A 17,567-nucleotide genomic window follows, 5' to 3' on the forward strand; every position below is an offset into this window, starting at 1 on the left:
GGAGGGCGTGCAGGTGGCGGGGACACAATAGCGGCCCCGCGCCCCCCCTGGCCCCGCACGGCAGGTGCGGCCGTTCCTCACCGCCCCACCGCCGGACGAGGCCGCCGCTTCTCCCCCTCGGCCCGGAGCCGCAGCTTCGCTCAAGTCCCTCAGCAGGGACCGGGAAGCGGCCCCGGAGGCGCTCAGCCCTGGGCCGCTCCTCCCTGCCCTGCTCCAGCAGAGATTTCGTTGGTTTTGGGCTGTCCCGGCAGGCCGATGCCCCGAGCTACGGAAACTGCTCCTGCCGCTGGCTGTGGGACCGCTTTACCTGTGGGTGTCCGGGGGAACGGACCCAGAACCCTCCATCGGCCCCCACGTCCCCCCAGTGCTTATACAGGGAGCCTCTTGCAATTTGGGAAGGGCTTCAGACGCGTCCCGAGGCCACGTCGGGCACCCCGCACCGCACCCGCCGCTCCGTCCCGCAGCTCCTATACGCTCCCGCGATGGCGAGGGCCGGGGGTATCCCTGTCCCCGGTCCCGTCCCCGTCCATCTGTCCCGGATCCCACCGCGCTTGGGCCGAGCTCCAGCCCCGACGGAGCGCGCAGCCGGTCCCAGCCCCCGAGCCCCGCCGGTTGCCCCACATCACTTCGGGGGGATACGGGCTCTTTCTCCCCTTCCCCAGAGCCTTCTCCTCCAGGAGCCAAGCTCTCACCTCCTCTCACACTCCAAATTCCCCGAGGGCGAGGGGTACCAATACTCATTCCACTCCCTATGCCCCAGCCCTGCAGGGATGCTCGGCCTCCCCGGCTGAGACAAGGAGCTCACCCCAATTTATGCGTTCATCGAAAACACCCATTGTGGGGGGAGGAAAGCTGGGAACGGGGCCACTTCCCTCCAAAACATCTCCTCTGCATGTGCTTTATTTACCTCCTCATGTCCCAAAGCAGCCCACACCCCTTCCCTCTCTCTCAGCGTCTCCAACAATTTATTTTGGCTCATTAAATTTAATTAAGAACGGAGTAGGTTTTCCATATTTAATAATAAAAAAAAAAGGAAAAAAATAAAAAAAAATAAAAACAGGGGCATAATAACCTCCAAGAGGACTGAAATAAAGAATTGCCATTCAGATGCGGGCAGCCACAGTGCAATTTTTTATTACTAGCTTTTTTTTTTCGCAGTGTCTTTTTAAGAGCATCTAAGCACACACACATAAAAAGCTAGAAGGCATGCATTCCGGAGTTATTCCTATGCATATCCCTGCAATAATTTTCCGCTTTCCTTCGATAAAATTGCCAAATAATAATGAATCATTTCATAAATAATGGGTTTAGAAGCTTATCAGGGCAGGCGGGCCACTGCTGGGGTTTTATCTCTCTCGGCCACATTGCAGTAGTGTTCCGCTCTCCATACTAAATAGGAAACTGGACGTGATGTGGAATTAGAGCCTACCCAGCTGAAGCCACCCAACACTTACTACAAATATAGCCGCGATGCGTAGGCCACAAAATGGCTCCACTCACTTTTCCCAATGAAAAGCAAATGGTGAGTAGAGAGGAATCCGGCCCTGCAGGGAGTGGAGGGGCAAAGGGAGGGTTTGGGGGGGTTCGGGGTGCAATGAGGGGTACTTGGGGGGGGCTTCTGCCCCAGGTAAGAGGCAGGAGATAGGGGGGAAAAAAACCAAATCTTTTCCGCGGTTGGGTTTTAGGTTTTAATCTTTTTTTCTTCTTCTTTGATGCGGGTGGGTGAGGAAGAGAACACCCTTTCCCCTTGGAAGCTGTGGGGTGCGCCCCCCAACCAAATCCTCCGGGACCCCCGGGTACGGAGGAGCCGGGGGGAAGAGCCCACCAGGCCCGCCTTGCCCAACCTCTCCAGGGAGGGAAGGGGTTACCCTGCCCTAGCCCTGCCGGTGACCAGGGGCTGATGGCTTCTTCCCGAGGGGGGTCCCCCATATTTCGCTCCCTCTAGCCCCTCCGCTCGGGGTAATTTCCCTACAAAGGGCCGGCGGGAGAGGTGCGCTTCGGGGCTGGAAATTTCCTGCCGATCCGCTGCTGGAAAACAAAAGGATTTTGCATAGCAGACACCAGCGGGCGGGGAGTTAATGCCTTCCCCCCCCCCATTTTTCTAAACGAAATAACCCCAAATATCGGCAAAACGCCGCGGATGTCGTTGCGGGTTTGTGTATTTCGTTGTTAACGAAAACGGCAGGAGACGCCATCGGGATTAATTCGCGTTCTACGAAGGGAAAACCCGTATTTTTAATGATTTCGTTGGCGCGGGGGGGGGGGAACCGGCCTCGCTTTCCTGTTGATCAGCGGCGGGAGCGGGCTCACCCCGCCGGCAGCGCGGCCCCTCGGCCGGGAGCGCCGCCGGTACCCGGCCCCTTTAGGGATCCAGTTTCCCCCTGTAAGAATTGGATTTTCCAGCCGCGAGTGGGGAAACGCTGACGCCGTTTCTCCCTTCCGAGCCCAACGGGAGAAAAACAACCCCGTCTCCGGCCCCGTCTGGGATTTCCTCTCGGGGAGACCGGCCTTGCAATGTGTCCAAAACCCGCCCAATTCGCCCCAAATAGAGGCTTTATTTTTTCCTTATTCTTTTTCCTTTTCAATATATTTACTTTCTCCGCGCCAGGCCGTGGCCGCCGAGCGCTGTGGCCCCATAGGGGAGGCGGTGGTGGCCGCTGTCCCGTCCCCCCCCCCATAACAGGGGCCACCCCGGGGTGCCGTCCCCTCCTTCCCTCTCCCCTGCACTCCTCTCTCCCATTGATCTCGGGCAATCCGGGCCCATGAGATCCACCCTCTCCTCTTTTTTCTCCCCCTCCTTCTCTTCCTCCCAGGATTTAGCAGTTTTATCCCGGTGCGGGTGTCCTTCCTCCCTGTAAAGTCGTAAGTACCTTGAGGTGGGAGGAGTAAATTCAGCCTGACACCGAGAGCGCTTTTGTTGAAACAGGAGAGACTTGCGGTGTCCCTACTTAAATATGACACATGTGAGTAATCTCTTCCTATACAATATCGGAATAGGCAATTAGATTTTTCTTTCTCGAGGGCTGGAGGGAAGGGGGCTGGAAGGCAGGCACAAAGCTTGTGTTTCTTTATGTTGGGCGGTGGGGGGGGTATTTTTTCCCAGAGAGATGGTGAGATATGGCCAAAAAAAAAATGGGTTTTCTCTCGCAATCCAGCCCAGCAGAAAAGAGTCAAAAAATGCCCAAGGCAAAGGAGCGAGAAGGATGGGGAGGAGATCTGCTGTGTGGCAGCTCCCTGCTCCGCCGAGATCCCTATTTATAAGGGGGAGAAGGAATAATAATTACAAAATAGAACGAGAAGAGGGTGTGGAATAAACAGCAAGGCAATAATCGCGCTACCGCTGCCCGCTCCGCGGCGCGAGGTGCCCTGCCGCGACAGTATTCGTTCTATAGGCGAAAGGGGACGATGATGGTGCGCGGCTGGAGGGTTGCTCCGCGCCGGGCCCCTTCCTCCTTCCTGCGGTAGCGAATGCGCGGGGGGATTGACGCCACCACGGGCTGCTTTAACCCCCTCTCCCCCAACAAGCGGCTCCAGGTGTATTTCGCTGGTTTAAATATAACAGCAATAATAAATAAAACGGGAGGAGAGGCTATCGCTCATGAGGCCGCAGCCGGCAGGCCGGGCTGCTGTAAGGCTAACTTCGCTGAGCGGGGAATGCCGCCGGGTCCCCAAAATGGGGAGAAATCCCCCAGTCGGGGGCACTGAGCCTCCTGGTTTGCTCATAGAGCTTAATGCCCGGGTCCTGGCTGAGCCCTTCTCGATGCATCACATCACGCACCCCGGTGGTGTCACCCCTCCACGTGTAGCCGTGTAAAGGGCCGCGGATGCGGAGCGGGGTGTATGTGTGTATTGAGGGTGTCCGGCCCGGTAGCCCCCTATGCGGGACCGGAGCGCTGTGCGACGTCACGGGGCCGCACGGTCCCGCGAGGATCCGTGACGTCACGGCAGGGCCGGGGCGCCTCGTGACGTCACGGCACCGCACGGCTCGGCGGCGTGGCCCCTCGGTGCCCGTCCCACCGCAAACTCCAACTGATTTGGGGTGATCAAGTGCGTGCCCCACCACCTTCACCCCCATTTCTCGCCGTCGAAGCCCCAGCCCGTCGGGGCGGTGTCCGAGGCCGGTACATCACCCTCCCCTTCTTCCCATAGCCGGGGCCGCCCCTCACCGCTGCCTCTCTCCGCAGGACGATGGACAGGCCGCCCGCCCCGCCGCCCCCCAGTGACCCCCGCGATGCCCGCCCCCCCCGGCGGCACGACTCGGAAGCGGAGAACACGAGCGAGCCGGAGAGCAGCCGCGGGGGTATGGAGGCGCCGGCGGACCCCCAGCTGCTGCTCAACGGGGCGGCCAAGGAGGCGGGCCGGCCCTCCCCCGGGCCCCCCGCCGCCCCTGTGCCCGTCATCGAGCTGGTGCGCCGGGGGGGCTCCCTGGACATAAAAAGCCGGGAGGCGGCGGGAGAGGCGATGCAGAGAGCGCCGGGTCCTGAGCCGTGCCGCGCCGCCGAGGCTGCCTGCGAGGCCCGCATGGTGCAGCTGAGCCCTCCCGCACTCCCACTGCAGCCCCCCGGCAGGGCCATGCTCTACAACCTGGGCCAGCCGCTGGCCACCATCAACAGGTCCGTGTCTACCCCATCCCACCTCACTTCACTTTTGGCGGGGGACCGTCGGAGCGGCTCTCCAAGGGGTCCACGGGGCTTGGAGAGAGGGAGGCAACGGAGGGAGGGAAGAGGGTGGCAGCAGTAGCAACATCCCTTCCTCCGTGAGGGGCTTGGCGCTTAGTCATCGCGGGTTTGCATGCAGCTTTGCAAAGGAAGAGAGGGAGAAAAAATAACCCGAAACGCAAAACTATCGCTGTTGGAAAAAAAAAAAAAAAAGAGGAAAAAAATAACAAAACCCCTAAAAAATCAGGGTAGAAGCGCTCTGGGCAGAACAGAGAGATCAGCCAGTAAAGGTGGCACTTGTCAAGAGCGGGTTTAGGTCATCTGAGATACCCGGGATCGCTTCATCCTTCGCTGAGTCCCGCAAACAAGCCCGAAGGATGGAAAACGCTCTCGCCGGAGCCCGCTGCCACCCGGGGGTGCGATGTGTGAATGTGCCCGACAGCTGCGGGCAGAGAGCAGCGGGAGGGGGTGGGTTTTGCCCCAGAGGAGGTGCGTGTCCTGTCGCTGCACGACTCCCGGCTAGAGTCGTGAATCGTGAGCTCCCCGGAGGTCACGGAGCAGCTCGACCCGTGCCGGGGGTGCCGGTGTGTCCTCACGGTCCCTCTGCCTTTCTTTTACAGCGGGTTTTTCGGCGAGCCCGACACCTTCTCGATGTACGGCAGCAACCGGGTGAAGAGAAGACCGTCACCCTACGAAATGGAGATCACCGACGGTGAGAGCATTTCGCCCCAGTTCTCGCTTTTGGGGGGGGGTCCTGTCTGCTGAAAGGGGCAAGCTTGCTGAAGGGGGCAAGCTGCTGAAAACCCTAAATCGTAAAAGGGGAATAAGGGCAGCTTCCCCCCCCCCCGGTGCACCCGGATCTGTTCCCCACTTGTGTCCAGCAGCAAGCTCGGTGGATTCACTTTCACGCAGCAAAGAGTTTAATATGTGGCACTTAAATCCCTGCCCTGCACATTGCTTAGAGAGTAAATCAGAAGGAAGGCACTAAATTTAAGTCTTTCTGGAAGCGTGGAGGCTGGACCAGGGCCATGCTGTGTTTGTAAACCGTTTCAGCCAGGAGACGTTCGTAACGCAGAACACAGCCCTGGGCAGAAAGATACAACCTGCCTTTAAAGTGCCTAAAAGCAGAGATAAACCCGTGCTAGTCTGCGGGGTCCCAGTGGGATTGTTTCCCGTCCCATTACACCTTCTCTGCACTGTGATTCTGCGATATATCCTCACGCTGCTGTGGTCTGCCCTGGAGAAAATCCCGTGTCTGGTCTTGTGGCAGAGCCTGGGAGCAGATGTGGACGGTGACAGGCTGGTGTCCGAGCAGAGATCCCGGGTGCGGGGGTCCCTGTCACACTGGCAGGATAATTTCAAAGGGAGGGAGGGAAGGAGAAGTCAGGGCAGGATCCCGCTTCCCGCTCCGGTTTGCACGTGGAAAGGCTGACACGTTCATATATGCAAAGTCAACAGCCCGTACAAACGAGATCCATTGAAACTGCGTTTTGTCTTTAGCAATTGTAAACGCTGTATTTCAGTTGCTGGACAAATAATTTTCCTTCTTTCTAGCTAGCCGTCCCCTTCCTTCCACCCGGCTGATCTAAACTCAGATCAAATCATAATCCGCATCACTCTAAAATAACACAGTCCGAAATGATGGGCTCAGGGCATTATCTGCGTTCATCAGACCCTCTCTCGCCGCTCCCTGCTCTCCTCCATCCCCTTAGTGCTTTCATCCCGCAGCCCCGTGGGGCCGGTTTGCCTCAGCCCCCGGCACACGAAGGTCTTTTTGTCTGGGTTTCCATTTAGAGGCTTAACGGTTACTATAAAAAGTCCATCAAATCACGGTGTCTCACTAAACCTTTTGAGTTGCTATTAAATTAGATATTAAGGGTATTTGGCTGTAACCAAGTTTTTGGATATGAGCTTTAATGCAGGTGTATAGATCAAGCCCAGTCCTGCACGTTCTGGCTCGTGTGAATTTCCAAGACTCTGCTCTGATTTTTCTGGGGAAAAAAATGGTATCATCAGAGAGATGATACTGCCTGAACAGGAGCTATTTGCAGGGATGTGCATCCCGCGCTGTGGAATCCGTGTGGTCTGCCGGGCTTTGCTCATCGCTCTGATGGTCACCTGCCGGCTGACATCTGCGGCACACTGAGCATCGCTCCTGCCGGTCCTCAGCCCCCAGGACCTGCAGAGGGGCAGGAGAGTCTTCACAGGCACTTGCTGTTCGGTTTCCTCTGTGAGAAAACAAATGGTGGTTTTATTGCAACTATTTATTTATCTTTTTCGGGGAAAGTTCGATGCATTGAATATCTTCTTTAGAAATAGATGTAAATAGAGATAAAAATGTTTAAAAGCATGTGCAAGGATATTCCAGAACTTTGGAAGTTCATCTTTTTATTAGTATTCATCAGATCTCTGATTACGATTAAAAAAGCATCACTCAGTCAATTGGAACAAAATCCAGGCAAAAATTCTCAGATGACTGCTTGAATTAATTATGAATCAAGTTTCTTTATGAGAAATGAGTCTCTTCTGTTATAACACAGCTGTGGGGCATTTTACATTTCTTCGTTGCCTGATGTGTTTTGGCCAGAACCTGATCTCTTTCTAAAAGACAGGTTTAATTCAGTTGTTGCAGGTATCAAAAAATGTGAGTGGTGTCAGCATTATGCTGGTGCTTGGTTTGGGTGCTCCTGGATGAAAAAGAACAGGTCTTTTTTTTCTGATTTCTGGTGTATTTATGAATAGATGCCTCTTAGTCAGCAGCTTTCAGTGAATAAATGCATGTTTGGAGCCCGTGAAGACTCGAAATATCTTGGGATTTATTTTTTAAATAAACAGTATCCATTTTCTTTTTTCCCTTCATCCTCTGAAAAGGTTTTAAGCTGCATTTCCTTCTGGATTCAGGGCTGGTTGCTTTGTCTTGTCTGGAAAGAGCATTGAAGTGTCAAAACCGCCAGATTATTGTAGTAGGTCGTGGCACATTCTCCACTGCCGTTCTAGCAGTGCCTGGTGTTGAAGTCCTCTTGGTCCCCACCTGCACCACAGCGGTTTGTGCACATCAGGGACAAGAAACCTTCCCTTTCCATGAGCTTTTGCACATTAATTCATACCAAGGGCATTTACGTGCTGTTTGGGAGTGGAAAATTGCCTTTATTAAAGCATCAGACTAGGATCTTAAAGAAGATGAGTTTCTTACATCCTCCAGCTTATTCCAGGGGCTCTTTGTGATTTTGGGGGACTACCTGCTCCTGAGCGTGCTGCAAGAAGTCAGTTGTATGGCTGCTTACACCCTGGAGAAGGCAGTAGCTTTAAACTGGCTGCTTGGGAGTGTGTCCCCACGCAAACCCTGTGGTGGGGGTGCGTGTGTATGTTGTGCTGGCCCAAAGGGGCTCACGTTTCCCCTGAAGGGAGGAAAGTGTGATGGTGTTTAATCACCTGGAATGTGGATCCCTCTTCTCGCATTGTGCCTGGTAGGATCTGACAAGGTGCACCCTGACTAGGATGCCTCTGAAATCCCATCTGTTCAGCTGCTCTGCCACAGTCAAGGATGTAAGAACACCTATGTTTAAATGCCAACCCCCCCCCCCAGATGCTGGTTTCACTGGGAGATGGCAGAGCTATGGCTTAAGCTGCTCGCTATGGCTTAAGCTGCTCACCATGGCCAGGGACTTCCTCCCACCAGGACGGAGTAGGTGGCAAGTGTATCAGAATGGGGGCTACAGGGGAGAGATGGTGTGGATGGGAGTACTCTCAGCCTGCCTTTTGGCATATGACTCATCAATGTGTCATTTCCAAGTCTCTACTTCATACTTTATGATTTTCATTGTATGTGATGCTTTTCATGCTATGCAGCTTTCTGCTATGGTTAGTCTCCCAGCCTTTCATGAAATTGATGTGTCCTTCCACTGTTGGTATATCCTGGAGGTGAGGATGGAATGGGTGTAATAGTAAAAGCATCTTACAGCAGTGTCTGCTTACACGAACTGGTTTCTATGGACCCAAGGTACTCCTGTAGCACAGTACTTTTGGGTAGAGATGTTTTTGGGTCCCTTCTAACACAGAGACAATGTCTTGCTTGTGCCAACAGGAGTTACTCTGATGATCTGGAAGGAGAACTGGTGTATTTTGTGCATCCATGCTGTGTAACACACGCTGTCAGAAATACAGCTGTAAAATTACAGGGTTTTAACTGTAATTCACACGTAACAGCCATATGGATACACCTCCATCAGTTTAGAGTCTCTTCTCTAATTAGTGTCAGATAGGGGGTCTTTGCCCTGCAGCACTTACGTGCAAAGAGAGCAGGCGGTCTTCAGGTCTACTGTGAAACTGCCTCATTCTCCACTCATGACTACCCTTCCAGCAAGGACACTGCTTTCATGCTGTGGGTCACCTTGCTGCCTATTCTTATTGCTACAGGGTGAACCTTGCCACCCCATTTCATACAAAGCACCCAGAGGGCTGGTGTCAATCATATGGTCCTTGTTAGCTCTGGATCCTGTCTATATTAGGGAAGATCTCTGGATCTTAGAGTTGCCAAAGCCTCTGGTCAAACTAACTTCTTCCTGTCCCAATGGCATGTCCTTAAGACACTTCTGGGATACAAAATAAAACCATTTAGTGAGATAAACTTTAAATAAGATCTTTGTTGCTGAGATACCCTAAAAATACAGCAGCCTTCTGCACATGTGTCATGGACAAAGCCTTCCTCCTTGGAGAGGTAAATTTAGGCATCTCAAGGGACATCTAAAAAGGCACAACTCCATTTTTGCCTTCCAGTGGATTGAACAGAAATTACGGGTACCTCAGCTCACCAGGTTAGCTGGAAACCCCTGTTTCACTGCTTTGCTGATGTGACGAAAATATATTGATTAATTTGGGTTAATTCAGCAAAGTAGAAAACGACCTTTTTTTTCCCTGCTCCTAATTCTTCATGGTTGCAATTGCAGGTCCTCATACGAAAGTGGTTCGTCGCATTTTTACCAACAGCCGGGAGAGGTGGAGACAGCAGAACGTCAACGGGGCCTTCGCAGAGCTTCGCAAGCTCATCCCTACCCACCCGCCCGACAAAAAACTCAGCAAGAACGAGATCTTACGCCTGGCTATGAAATACATCAACTTCCTGGCCAAGCTGCTCAATGACCAGGAGGAAGAAGGAAACCAAAGGGGCAAAGTGAACAAAGACTCTGGGATAGTCCAGGAAGACCTCCTGCAGGACATGTTGTCTCCTAACTCTAGCTGTGGAAGTTCTTTAGATGGAGCAGCAAGCCCGGACAGCTTCACGGAAGAGCACGAAACACTAGATTCGAAGCACACGCGGAGCCTGCACCACGCCATTCTCCCTGTAGAAGGCAATGCACAGCGGTGATGACGTTCCGTATCGCTCCCAAAGCACCAACGGGGAAGGCGAGACCTGAGCGCGCGGGTGCTGGAATCGGTGCCTGTAGTATTTGTGACTCTGCCTTTCCCCATGGGCTCCCTGTCCTTCCCAGCCCGGGATGGAGAAGCCGGCATGTTGGCTGAGGACAAGACCAAACTAGATGGACGTTCAGTATTCAGGTACGTGATCGTACAAAGAAGAAAAGCATTGAAGTCATCTTCATTGTACATACTGCTCATGATGTGACTCTGTGGAGGGGAAGGAGACACGGCCAGAACCTCTCCGGCATTTAGAGGGCTTTCAGACCATTGGACGACCGTTGCTTTTTGAACAGTCACCTGGTTGAGACATGAAACTCCTCTTTCACTGCCGGCAGAGGCCACTGATGCTTTCCAGCTCCACGTGGCACTGGAGACTGCTGAACCCTGCCACTGCTGCAGCATTTCTCCTGTGGCTTATACAAGTGGCCTGAGCAGGAGCTGTGCCCACGTGCTCCTGCTGTCCGAGAGCTTTTGACTGTATCTTTTTAAAGAGGTGAAAAAAACACCCTCAGCAAAAGGACTATTAAAAGGATTAAGACTATTTCTTTTCCTCTCTTTTATTTTTCTTTTTTCTTTCTTTTTTTTTTTTTCTTTTTTTCTTTCCTTTCTTCCTTCCCCTTCTACCTAACATTCGATTGTTTGGGGTTGTTGTATTTATGACATGGGATTACTTCTGTTTAACGCTGTCATGCAGTATCCACTGAATGAAAAGGTACATAGGTGTTTTCTCCTGCTCTCCCAGTCCCTGATTCTTCTGCTGGTAATGCTCAGCAGATAAGCTTCAGGCCTGTTGTGGTATCCTGGAGTTTTCCCAGTAGTTTCTGTAGGGCCAGAGCTTCTCTCAAGGAAAATGAATTGATAAAGGAAAGAAAAATAAACATTTGGTAGTGAAGCATCCCCTTGGACCGGGGAATTTTTAAATCCAACAAGCAACAAAAAGGCAAAATGGTTTTATGATGCATCAACAGTGTGCGTGTACATAGGGTTATAAAGGGGTTTAATGGTATGCTTTGGATTTTTTGGTTTTATTGTATGAAAATGGTGGTGGTTCAGCTGTGTCAATGCCTGCAGGCTGGACTACAGTGCTGAACATATTCTGGTGATAGGAAGGTGTTTGCTGCCCAAGGCTGGTAGGAGCCCACAGCCTCTCCAAATCCTGGGGGGAAGCACTAAGAGCAGAGGTGGGATTAGCCTCCCTCCTCCAGTACTTGGATTGATACAAAATTGATGCCTGTGACGGAGCTGATCCTCTGATCCCTGTTGCCCGTCCAGGAGGGCATTTGGGAGACAAAAGGACTGGGGGAGCAGGAGGCTGCTGCTGGGAGCTGAGGACCACACCATGCCATCACCACTGCATAAGGCCCATCTCTCACATGATGCCTAATGGAGCTATTGCCCCAAGCCTATCCTCCCCCTCTGCAGATATGTCAAGGCACAGAACTCTCTACCATGCTACAGTAAAAAACCACCAAAATCCATAAACAGCCTTTGGAAGGGAAAAAGTCCGTTAAGCAGGGACAACTTCCACCGCACTCATCCCTTTTCAAGGGTGCTGAGGTACAAGGGAACACGAAGGATTTGGGTGGGTGTCTGCGAGCCCATCCCAGGCTTAATTCAGAGCCCTGTCATTTCTGTCCCTGGTTGGTTTTAATGCCTCTTTGTAAATAATATGTGGGAGGTTGGCACGTTAGGTGGAATTAACTGCCTGGGAAGCTGTCCTGGTCCAAGCAAGGGTTTCCAAGATAGACCCAAACCCTCCAAAACCATCAACCTCTTCCATCTTAAATTGAGGAAAAGGAGGAAAACTCCTTCCTGGATCCAGAACACCAATGCATGAGGGTTTTCTTACTAAAGGTGGTCCACGGAGAGGTGCTGGCAGGTGATGGAGTGATGCTGAGGAAATGGTTTGGGCTGGTCCCAGCACTAGGGGTAGGGGAGACTGGCAGTAGGGTACCCTCTGGTCACACAGAGAAGCTGTTCTTAGTTTTCAGCATTCAAAATAACCTGGGGTGGGGTGAGTGGGAGTTTTACCCCCTTTTTATTAAACTATTGCAAGAAAAATCATGGACACTCAGAAATTCCTCATTCCCCACAAGTTTATAATTATTATTCTTTATCTTTTTGGTAGCTGAACAGTTGGGAAAATGGTACAACCTTGGTGGCATCCCCCCATCACCCCCATGCACACACGTGCCTGCTCATAGCCATTAGCAGGCTCACCGTAGGTCTCCCGGGGTATGTACAGTTGTACTTTAATCGTGATTTGAATGGTACATTTCCTCTGCCCACCTCTCCTCCTGCCTGCTTCATCTCTCGCTGTGTGGACCACCGCTCCCTCTGTTTCTGTTGGAAACAGTGCTCCGGGGCAATGCTGTACCGTGTGAGTGAATTCCCACCTTACGACTTTTGGTTTGGTTGATTTCAGCCCCAACCCTTTCTCTGCCAACCTTCCCCTTGGATTTCTGCATTTTTTCTGCAGAAACGAAGTAACCAGACCTGGTACCCTGAGTCTCAACCCACTGTGGATGTGCTATTTAGCAAAACACATTTGTTGTAATGTGTGTGTATATATAAATATATATATATAATGAATATATCAAGAATATTTCTAAATAAAGTTTTACAAAGCAGCCTCCACTCGCTGTCTGCCTCTCTCCCAGCTCCCAGCTCAGATCTTTGCCACCTCATTCCTAGACACTGTGGGGCAATGATGCCAGGATGGCCCATCCCCAGCTAGCAAAAGCCATAAACAGGCAGCAAAAGCCTTGCAGAAGGATCTGCTGATGTTTTTCCTTGCTTGGCTCATGCTGTCCAACCTGGGCTGGGCTTTTGTAGAGAGAGTAGCAGGGAGGAAGAGCGTGTGGGGCCAGCAGGAAGGAAGACGGGCGGCAAAGCAATCCCCTCACTGCAGGCCAGTGCTACCAACCACCACTGCGTTACCCCTAGCACGTTGTTTGCAGGTCCCCCAAAGGCTCTGATGGCCTTTTCTCCTCTTTTATCAAGGGGGATGGTGTGAGGAGGGGCCTTCCAGGGGCCATGCTGCTTCCCTTCTCACCATGGCAAGTATTTGGCCATGATTTTATGACTAATGATGGTAATTCCTCTTTTTTTTTAGAAGAGAAAAAAGAAGTTGCTATCACAGCCATGTGCATAAATACGTTAAAAACCAGCTGAGCTGGTAACATTAGTTAGAGAGGGTTTACAGGCTAAAGGGTCCATTGAACACGTGTGTGCATATATATTTTTTATATATATATATATATATATATATATATATATATGCACATGACTCCGGCACCATGCTGTTGATGATGGCCAACATCATATCTAGAACATGAAGCAGATGAACAGGAATGGTACCACAAGTTATTTTCCTGTCTTTAATTTCTATGAGTTTCAGAGTCATTACTTACTTAAAACAAGGTCTTTTAGAGCATCCCTTGCTCTTTCAAAGCATCCCCCCAAAAGCTTAGCTGCTAAACTCTCCTCACACCCAGCAGCCCATCAGCCAATTCTTGCTTTTAAAGAGTCTGGGTGACATTTCCCCACGGGTGAAAGCAGGGGCCCCTTCTCAGGCTCCAACCTGGGGTATGCAGGGAGCCCCGTTCAAGCACAGCCCTAAGCTAGGGACACAGGAGGCCCCCACAGCCTGACCAAGCAAAGCCCCTGCAGTTGGGGCTAGGCTGGTTTCAACCTCAGGCACCGGGACAAGGTGTTGGGCGGGCGTGGAGCAGTGTGGGGCTGTTGGATGTTTATCTGGGGCTGGGTGATCACAGCTATGCAGCTGGTTTAACCCTTGTACACCATCCTGCTGATAGCTCACCTACCGTTTATCTCTGCTCTCCACCACCCAGCACTCTCCCTCCTTACATTGCCAGGACACCTCCCCCTTCTGCTTTTTTCCTTTATTCAATTAAAAGGTCCCTCATTACCATGTTTTCTTTGCCATCAGCAAAGGGAAGAACATCCTCGAGGTGAAGGTTTCAAAACACTCCCTGCAGATACACATTTAATATAGAGCTCTAATATTTAATATATAGCTCTATAGACAATAGTAAGTTCTGGGAGGATGCTGATGCCACCCGCACCTCGATGGGATGGTCAACATACATCATTCCTTATGTATGCCAGTGGTGGGGAGACCCTGGGAGCTGCTATGCTGGGAAAGGCTCCAGGGATGTGTTCCCATCTGAGTGGCTGCTGGCCCTATGTTGGCTGTGCTGGAAGGAGCATCCTCCTTCCAGCACCTTCCTCTCCAGAGCATCTGGACCTCCCTGCTGCTCAGCCACCAAGATGCAAATGTCACAGAAGGTAGCAGACATCATCTGCCTTTCTTTTTCTTCTTCTAAAGTAGTTTTTGAAAGCCCTTCTCACTCTTGTCTTCTGGTGGAATCTCTCATTCATTTCCCATCAAATGATATTACTATTTTACAGCTGTGTTGTATTGCGAGGTGATGAGCACTGCTCTGTGGATTCAAATATACAGGGAAAAAATAACAGCCCAGCCTGGATTTTATGTTGTTTATGCAAAACAGAGAAGAAAGTTGGTAAAAGCACTTTAGGTCCTAGTATCCACTAAAGAAGGGCAATAGCCTGGGTGTCGTAGTTGGCATTGCTGTAGGCTGGGACAGGGCTGGGGTTCATTTCTCACTGGTGGCACCACAAGCCTTCTGCAGCAATTTGTCTGGTAAACAGCAATTGAAGCAGGTGCCCTTAAGGATATGTTGTTCATCCACACTTCTAATGTGTCCCAAGAAACTGGTGACATTCAGGCTCCCAGTGGCAGAAAATTCCCCTGACAGTTGCATGGATATCACTGGGGAGTGAGAACAGAGGGGAAGTGGCATTGAGATAAAATTGATTAAAATAAAAATGAACTAGAGAAGGTGGGAGGGACACAAATGTATGAGACAATGAAATGAGAAACACAAAAACCCCAAAGCACCCCAAATTTGGACAGCTTTTATTTTCAAGCCTCATTATCTGGGTTTAATTACAACCTTTCTGGCAAAGCCATGCTGAGGGCAGCCTGCACTGGCACCCCTGCCTGGGAACACCGCTGAAGCCAAGAGCAAGGACCTGCATCATTAAGGGCATTCCCACATAACTGAATTAAATACGCTCACAGAAATGACAGGACCCAAACATTCCCACCCTTCAGGCAATGAGAAAGCTTTGCCTCTTCGCTATTACAGGCCGATGACAACAGGAGGGAGTAATTTACGGCTCTCTGGGACTGCTCGATATGCTCCTCATCCCCAGGCTCATCCCTCACATTCCCACCACCGCACAAAGGCTGCAGCCAGGCAGCGGTGCCCAGGGGACACTGCGCTGTCACACACAGTCAGGAGATGAGCAGCGAGCAGGATCCCTTTCTCCTCCTAGCCCTTTTCTTCCTCTCTGGTCCTCCTGCCTCTCCTTTTGCCTTATTTCTTCCTCCCTGTTCTTTTATTTCAGTATCCATCCAAAAATTGGTGCTGGGGGAGCTGGGGTTACTCAGTGGGGCTGGACGGCACAAGATAAGGATGCTCCAAGACCTTGGGGTCCAAGGAGTGGGGACCTGCACCACTGATGGGGATGCAGGAAACCTCCCGTGGGGGGTCCAGCAGGCACTTTCAAACTCATCCCCCCGGTAGACGTTCCTTTTCCCCTGCTCTCGGAGCTATTTTCGGCTGCCCCGGTGACCTTTCCGGGGAACAATTTACTATTGTGTTTTGGTGAAGCCCAGCCTCTATTTTTACACTCTGTTTTGCTGATGCGGGCACAGGGAGCGAGACGGGAATCCAGCAGGAAATGGGAGGGAGCGTCTGGATCACGGCTAAACCACTTTGATGTGCAGGGGCTGAGCCCGGTCAGCAGCACGTGGTGGGGCCAAGGGCTTCGCTCCTTGCCCATCCCTCCAGTAAATCCTGCATGGCACCAGCTTAACCCTGCTGTGCCAAGGTGGGGATGGGTCCTGCAGCAAAGGGCTGTTGGCAGAGGCCAGCAAAGCCACAGTGGTATCGTGTTCCTCGGTGTGCGCACCCTGCGAAGTGAAAGGCAGGCTGCTGCTGGCATTGTGTTGCTAAAGGGTTGCTGGAAACAAGGGGAGGAGGTGACTTGCTGACTGAGCTGGGAGAGGTTTGGGGACTTGCCCAGGGGCGTCCGGGAAAGCCCTGGCAAAGCATCCTGGGTTGCATCAGGTGAAGGGAGCAGATTGACAGCAGGAGGTGGCAGGTCTTTGTGTGAGGTGCTGTAAGTGGTTCTTCCTCATGTGGGACCCTGAGCTGGGCTTAAGGGGCCAAAACAGTGCCAAGCATCACAGCCTAGAGTGGCTGTGCACATGCCCTGTGCACGCTGTGTCTGTGGCAGGGAACACCAGCCCCTTTGACTGCAGAGGTATTGCTGGCCATGCCTCAGTGAAGGGACTAGGATTGCTTCCATCACCATCACTGTCTGCAGCACAGCCCTTGGGACAAGAATAGCATCCTACCTCCCCAAGGCTTGCCCACAGGCACCAAATCCAGAGGCAAGGTCCTCCTGCATGTCTTAAGGGTCTCAACCACTGCCCAAGCAATGCTGCCTGGGAGGGCATGCAAGCAAGGAGCTGCTTTACAGCAGCTGTCCCATCTCCAAAGCACTTCACTTGCACTCCAGCAGTGACACGTCCCTTCACAGGCTGCTGGAGCTGAAATAAAACACATCAACACCCGTCCAGTCGTGTTTCTTGCAACCATCCAGCAATGCAGCATCACTTCTCTGAGCACCCGGCCTACTCCATGCCTGGGAATGGTGTTGAAATGGGAGCTGGGGGTAGCCTGAGGGTGGCTGGAGCCACTTAGCAACATGTCACTGCGGGTGTTGGGACCGGGAAGCATGTGTGCACAAGGAGTCGCAGACATTCTCCCACCCCACAAATACCTGTCCATGCCCATGACAGTCAAATGTGCACACTGGCTTGCTCACAAATGCATGGTCCATGCGTTCTCACATGTGGGATGCTGCATGAACACGTTCACAACTCATTTTTGTACATCTCAGATCTGTGGGCACATCTATGGATGTGCCGCTGAGGACATAGTCCTAAACACACATATCTGGATGGAAGTGAGCACACAGTCCTGCGTGTGTCTTCAAGCCACCCAAGCCCATGATGTGCTCACACATACGTGTCCCCAGCACCTTGCATGCTGCCTGCAGGTGGTCCTCATCGTAGAAAACACCAGGGCGGTTTTGCTTTTGGTTGCATCAGCAGGAATCACTCCCCAGCTGCTCCCTGCCTTATCCTAGCAAACTCTTGAGCTGCCTTTTCCCTTCTTCTATGTCAGAGAACACCAGCCCACCCCGGATGCTTTTCCTAGGGTGTTTTCTAAGGTGACAGAAGCTTGCCCAGCGTGCCAGAGGCGACAGCCGTTGCTCCTATCTCGGCAGGCATCGGGCGGGAGGGCTGCCTGTCCTGTTCCATGGGGCCACCCTCCAGCTGCCCCGCTCTATCTGCCTGGATGCAGGTGC

The 17,567-nt window shown here is 52.2% G+C and overlaps 1 protein-coding gene across 3 annotated transcripts; it reads left to right on the forward strand.

Annotated features, from left to right (window-relative positions):
• The first annotated feature begins 1,091 nt into the window (after positions 1 to 1,091).
• Positions 1,092 to 12,706, forward strand: TAL1 (TAL bHLH transcription factor 1, erythroid differentiation factor). Of its 3 annotated transcripts, XM_061451312.1 has the most exons (5): positions 1,093 to 1,522; positions 2,814 to 2,963; positions 4,185 to 4,613; positions 5,279 to 5,370; positions 9,605 to 12,706. In XM_061451312.1, coding segments are annotated over exons 2-5 (942 nt in total). In that variant the 5' UTR covers positions 1,093 to 1,522; positions 2,814 to 2,961; the 3' UTR covers positions 10,024 to 12,706. The 3 variants fall into 3 exon arrangements, with proteins under 3 accessions (XP_061307295.1, XP_061307296.1, XP_061307297.1); XM_061451311.1 differs by lacking the exon at positions 2,814 to 2,963 and having other exon boundaries at positions 1,092 to 1,522; XM_061451313.1 differs by lacking the exons at positions 2,814 to 2,963; positions 4,185 to 4,613 and having other exon boundaries at positions 1,095 to 1,522.
• Positions 12,707 to 17,567: the final 4,861 nt, after the last annotated feature.

This window comes from Pezoporus flaviventris, unplaced genomic scaffold (genome assembly GCF_033815535.1).
Source record: "Pezoporus flaviventris isolate CSIRO_AGI_PZ_B2104156 unplaced genomic scaffold, CSIRO_AGI_Pfla_v1 ptg000013l, whole genome shotgun sequence".
Classification (NCBI taxonomy): Eukaryota; Metazoa; Chordata; class Aves; order Psittaciformes; family Psittacidae; genus Pezoporus; species Pezoporus flaviventris.

Bases quoted from the DNA above. Each gene is read 5' to 3' on its own strand.
- TAL1 (XM_061451311.1), top strand. The intron at 4,614-5,278 runs GTCCGTGTCTAC...TTTCTTTTACAG, and splicing joins CCGCTGGCCACCATCAACAG to CGGGTTTTTCGGCGAGCCCG. The intron at 5,371-9,604 runs GTGAGAGCATTT...TTGCAATTGCAG, and splicing joins CGAAATGGAGATCACCGACG to GTCCTCATACGAAAGTGGTT.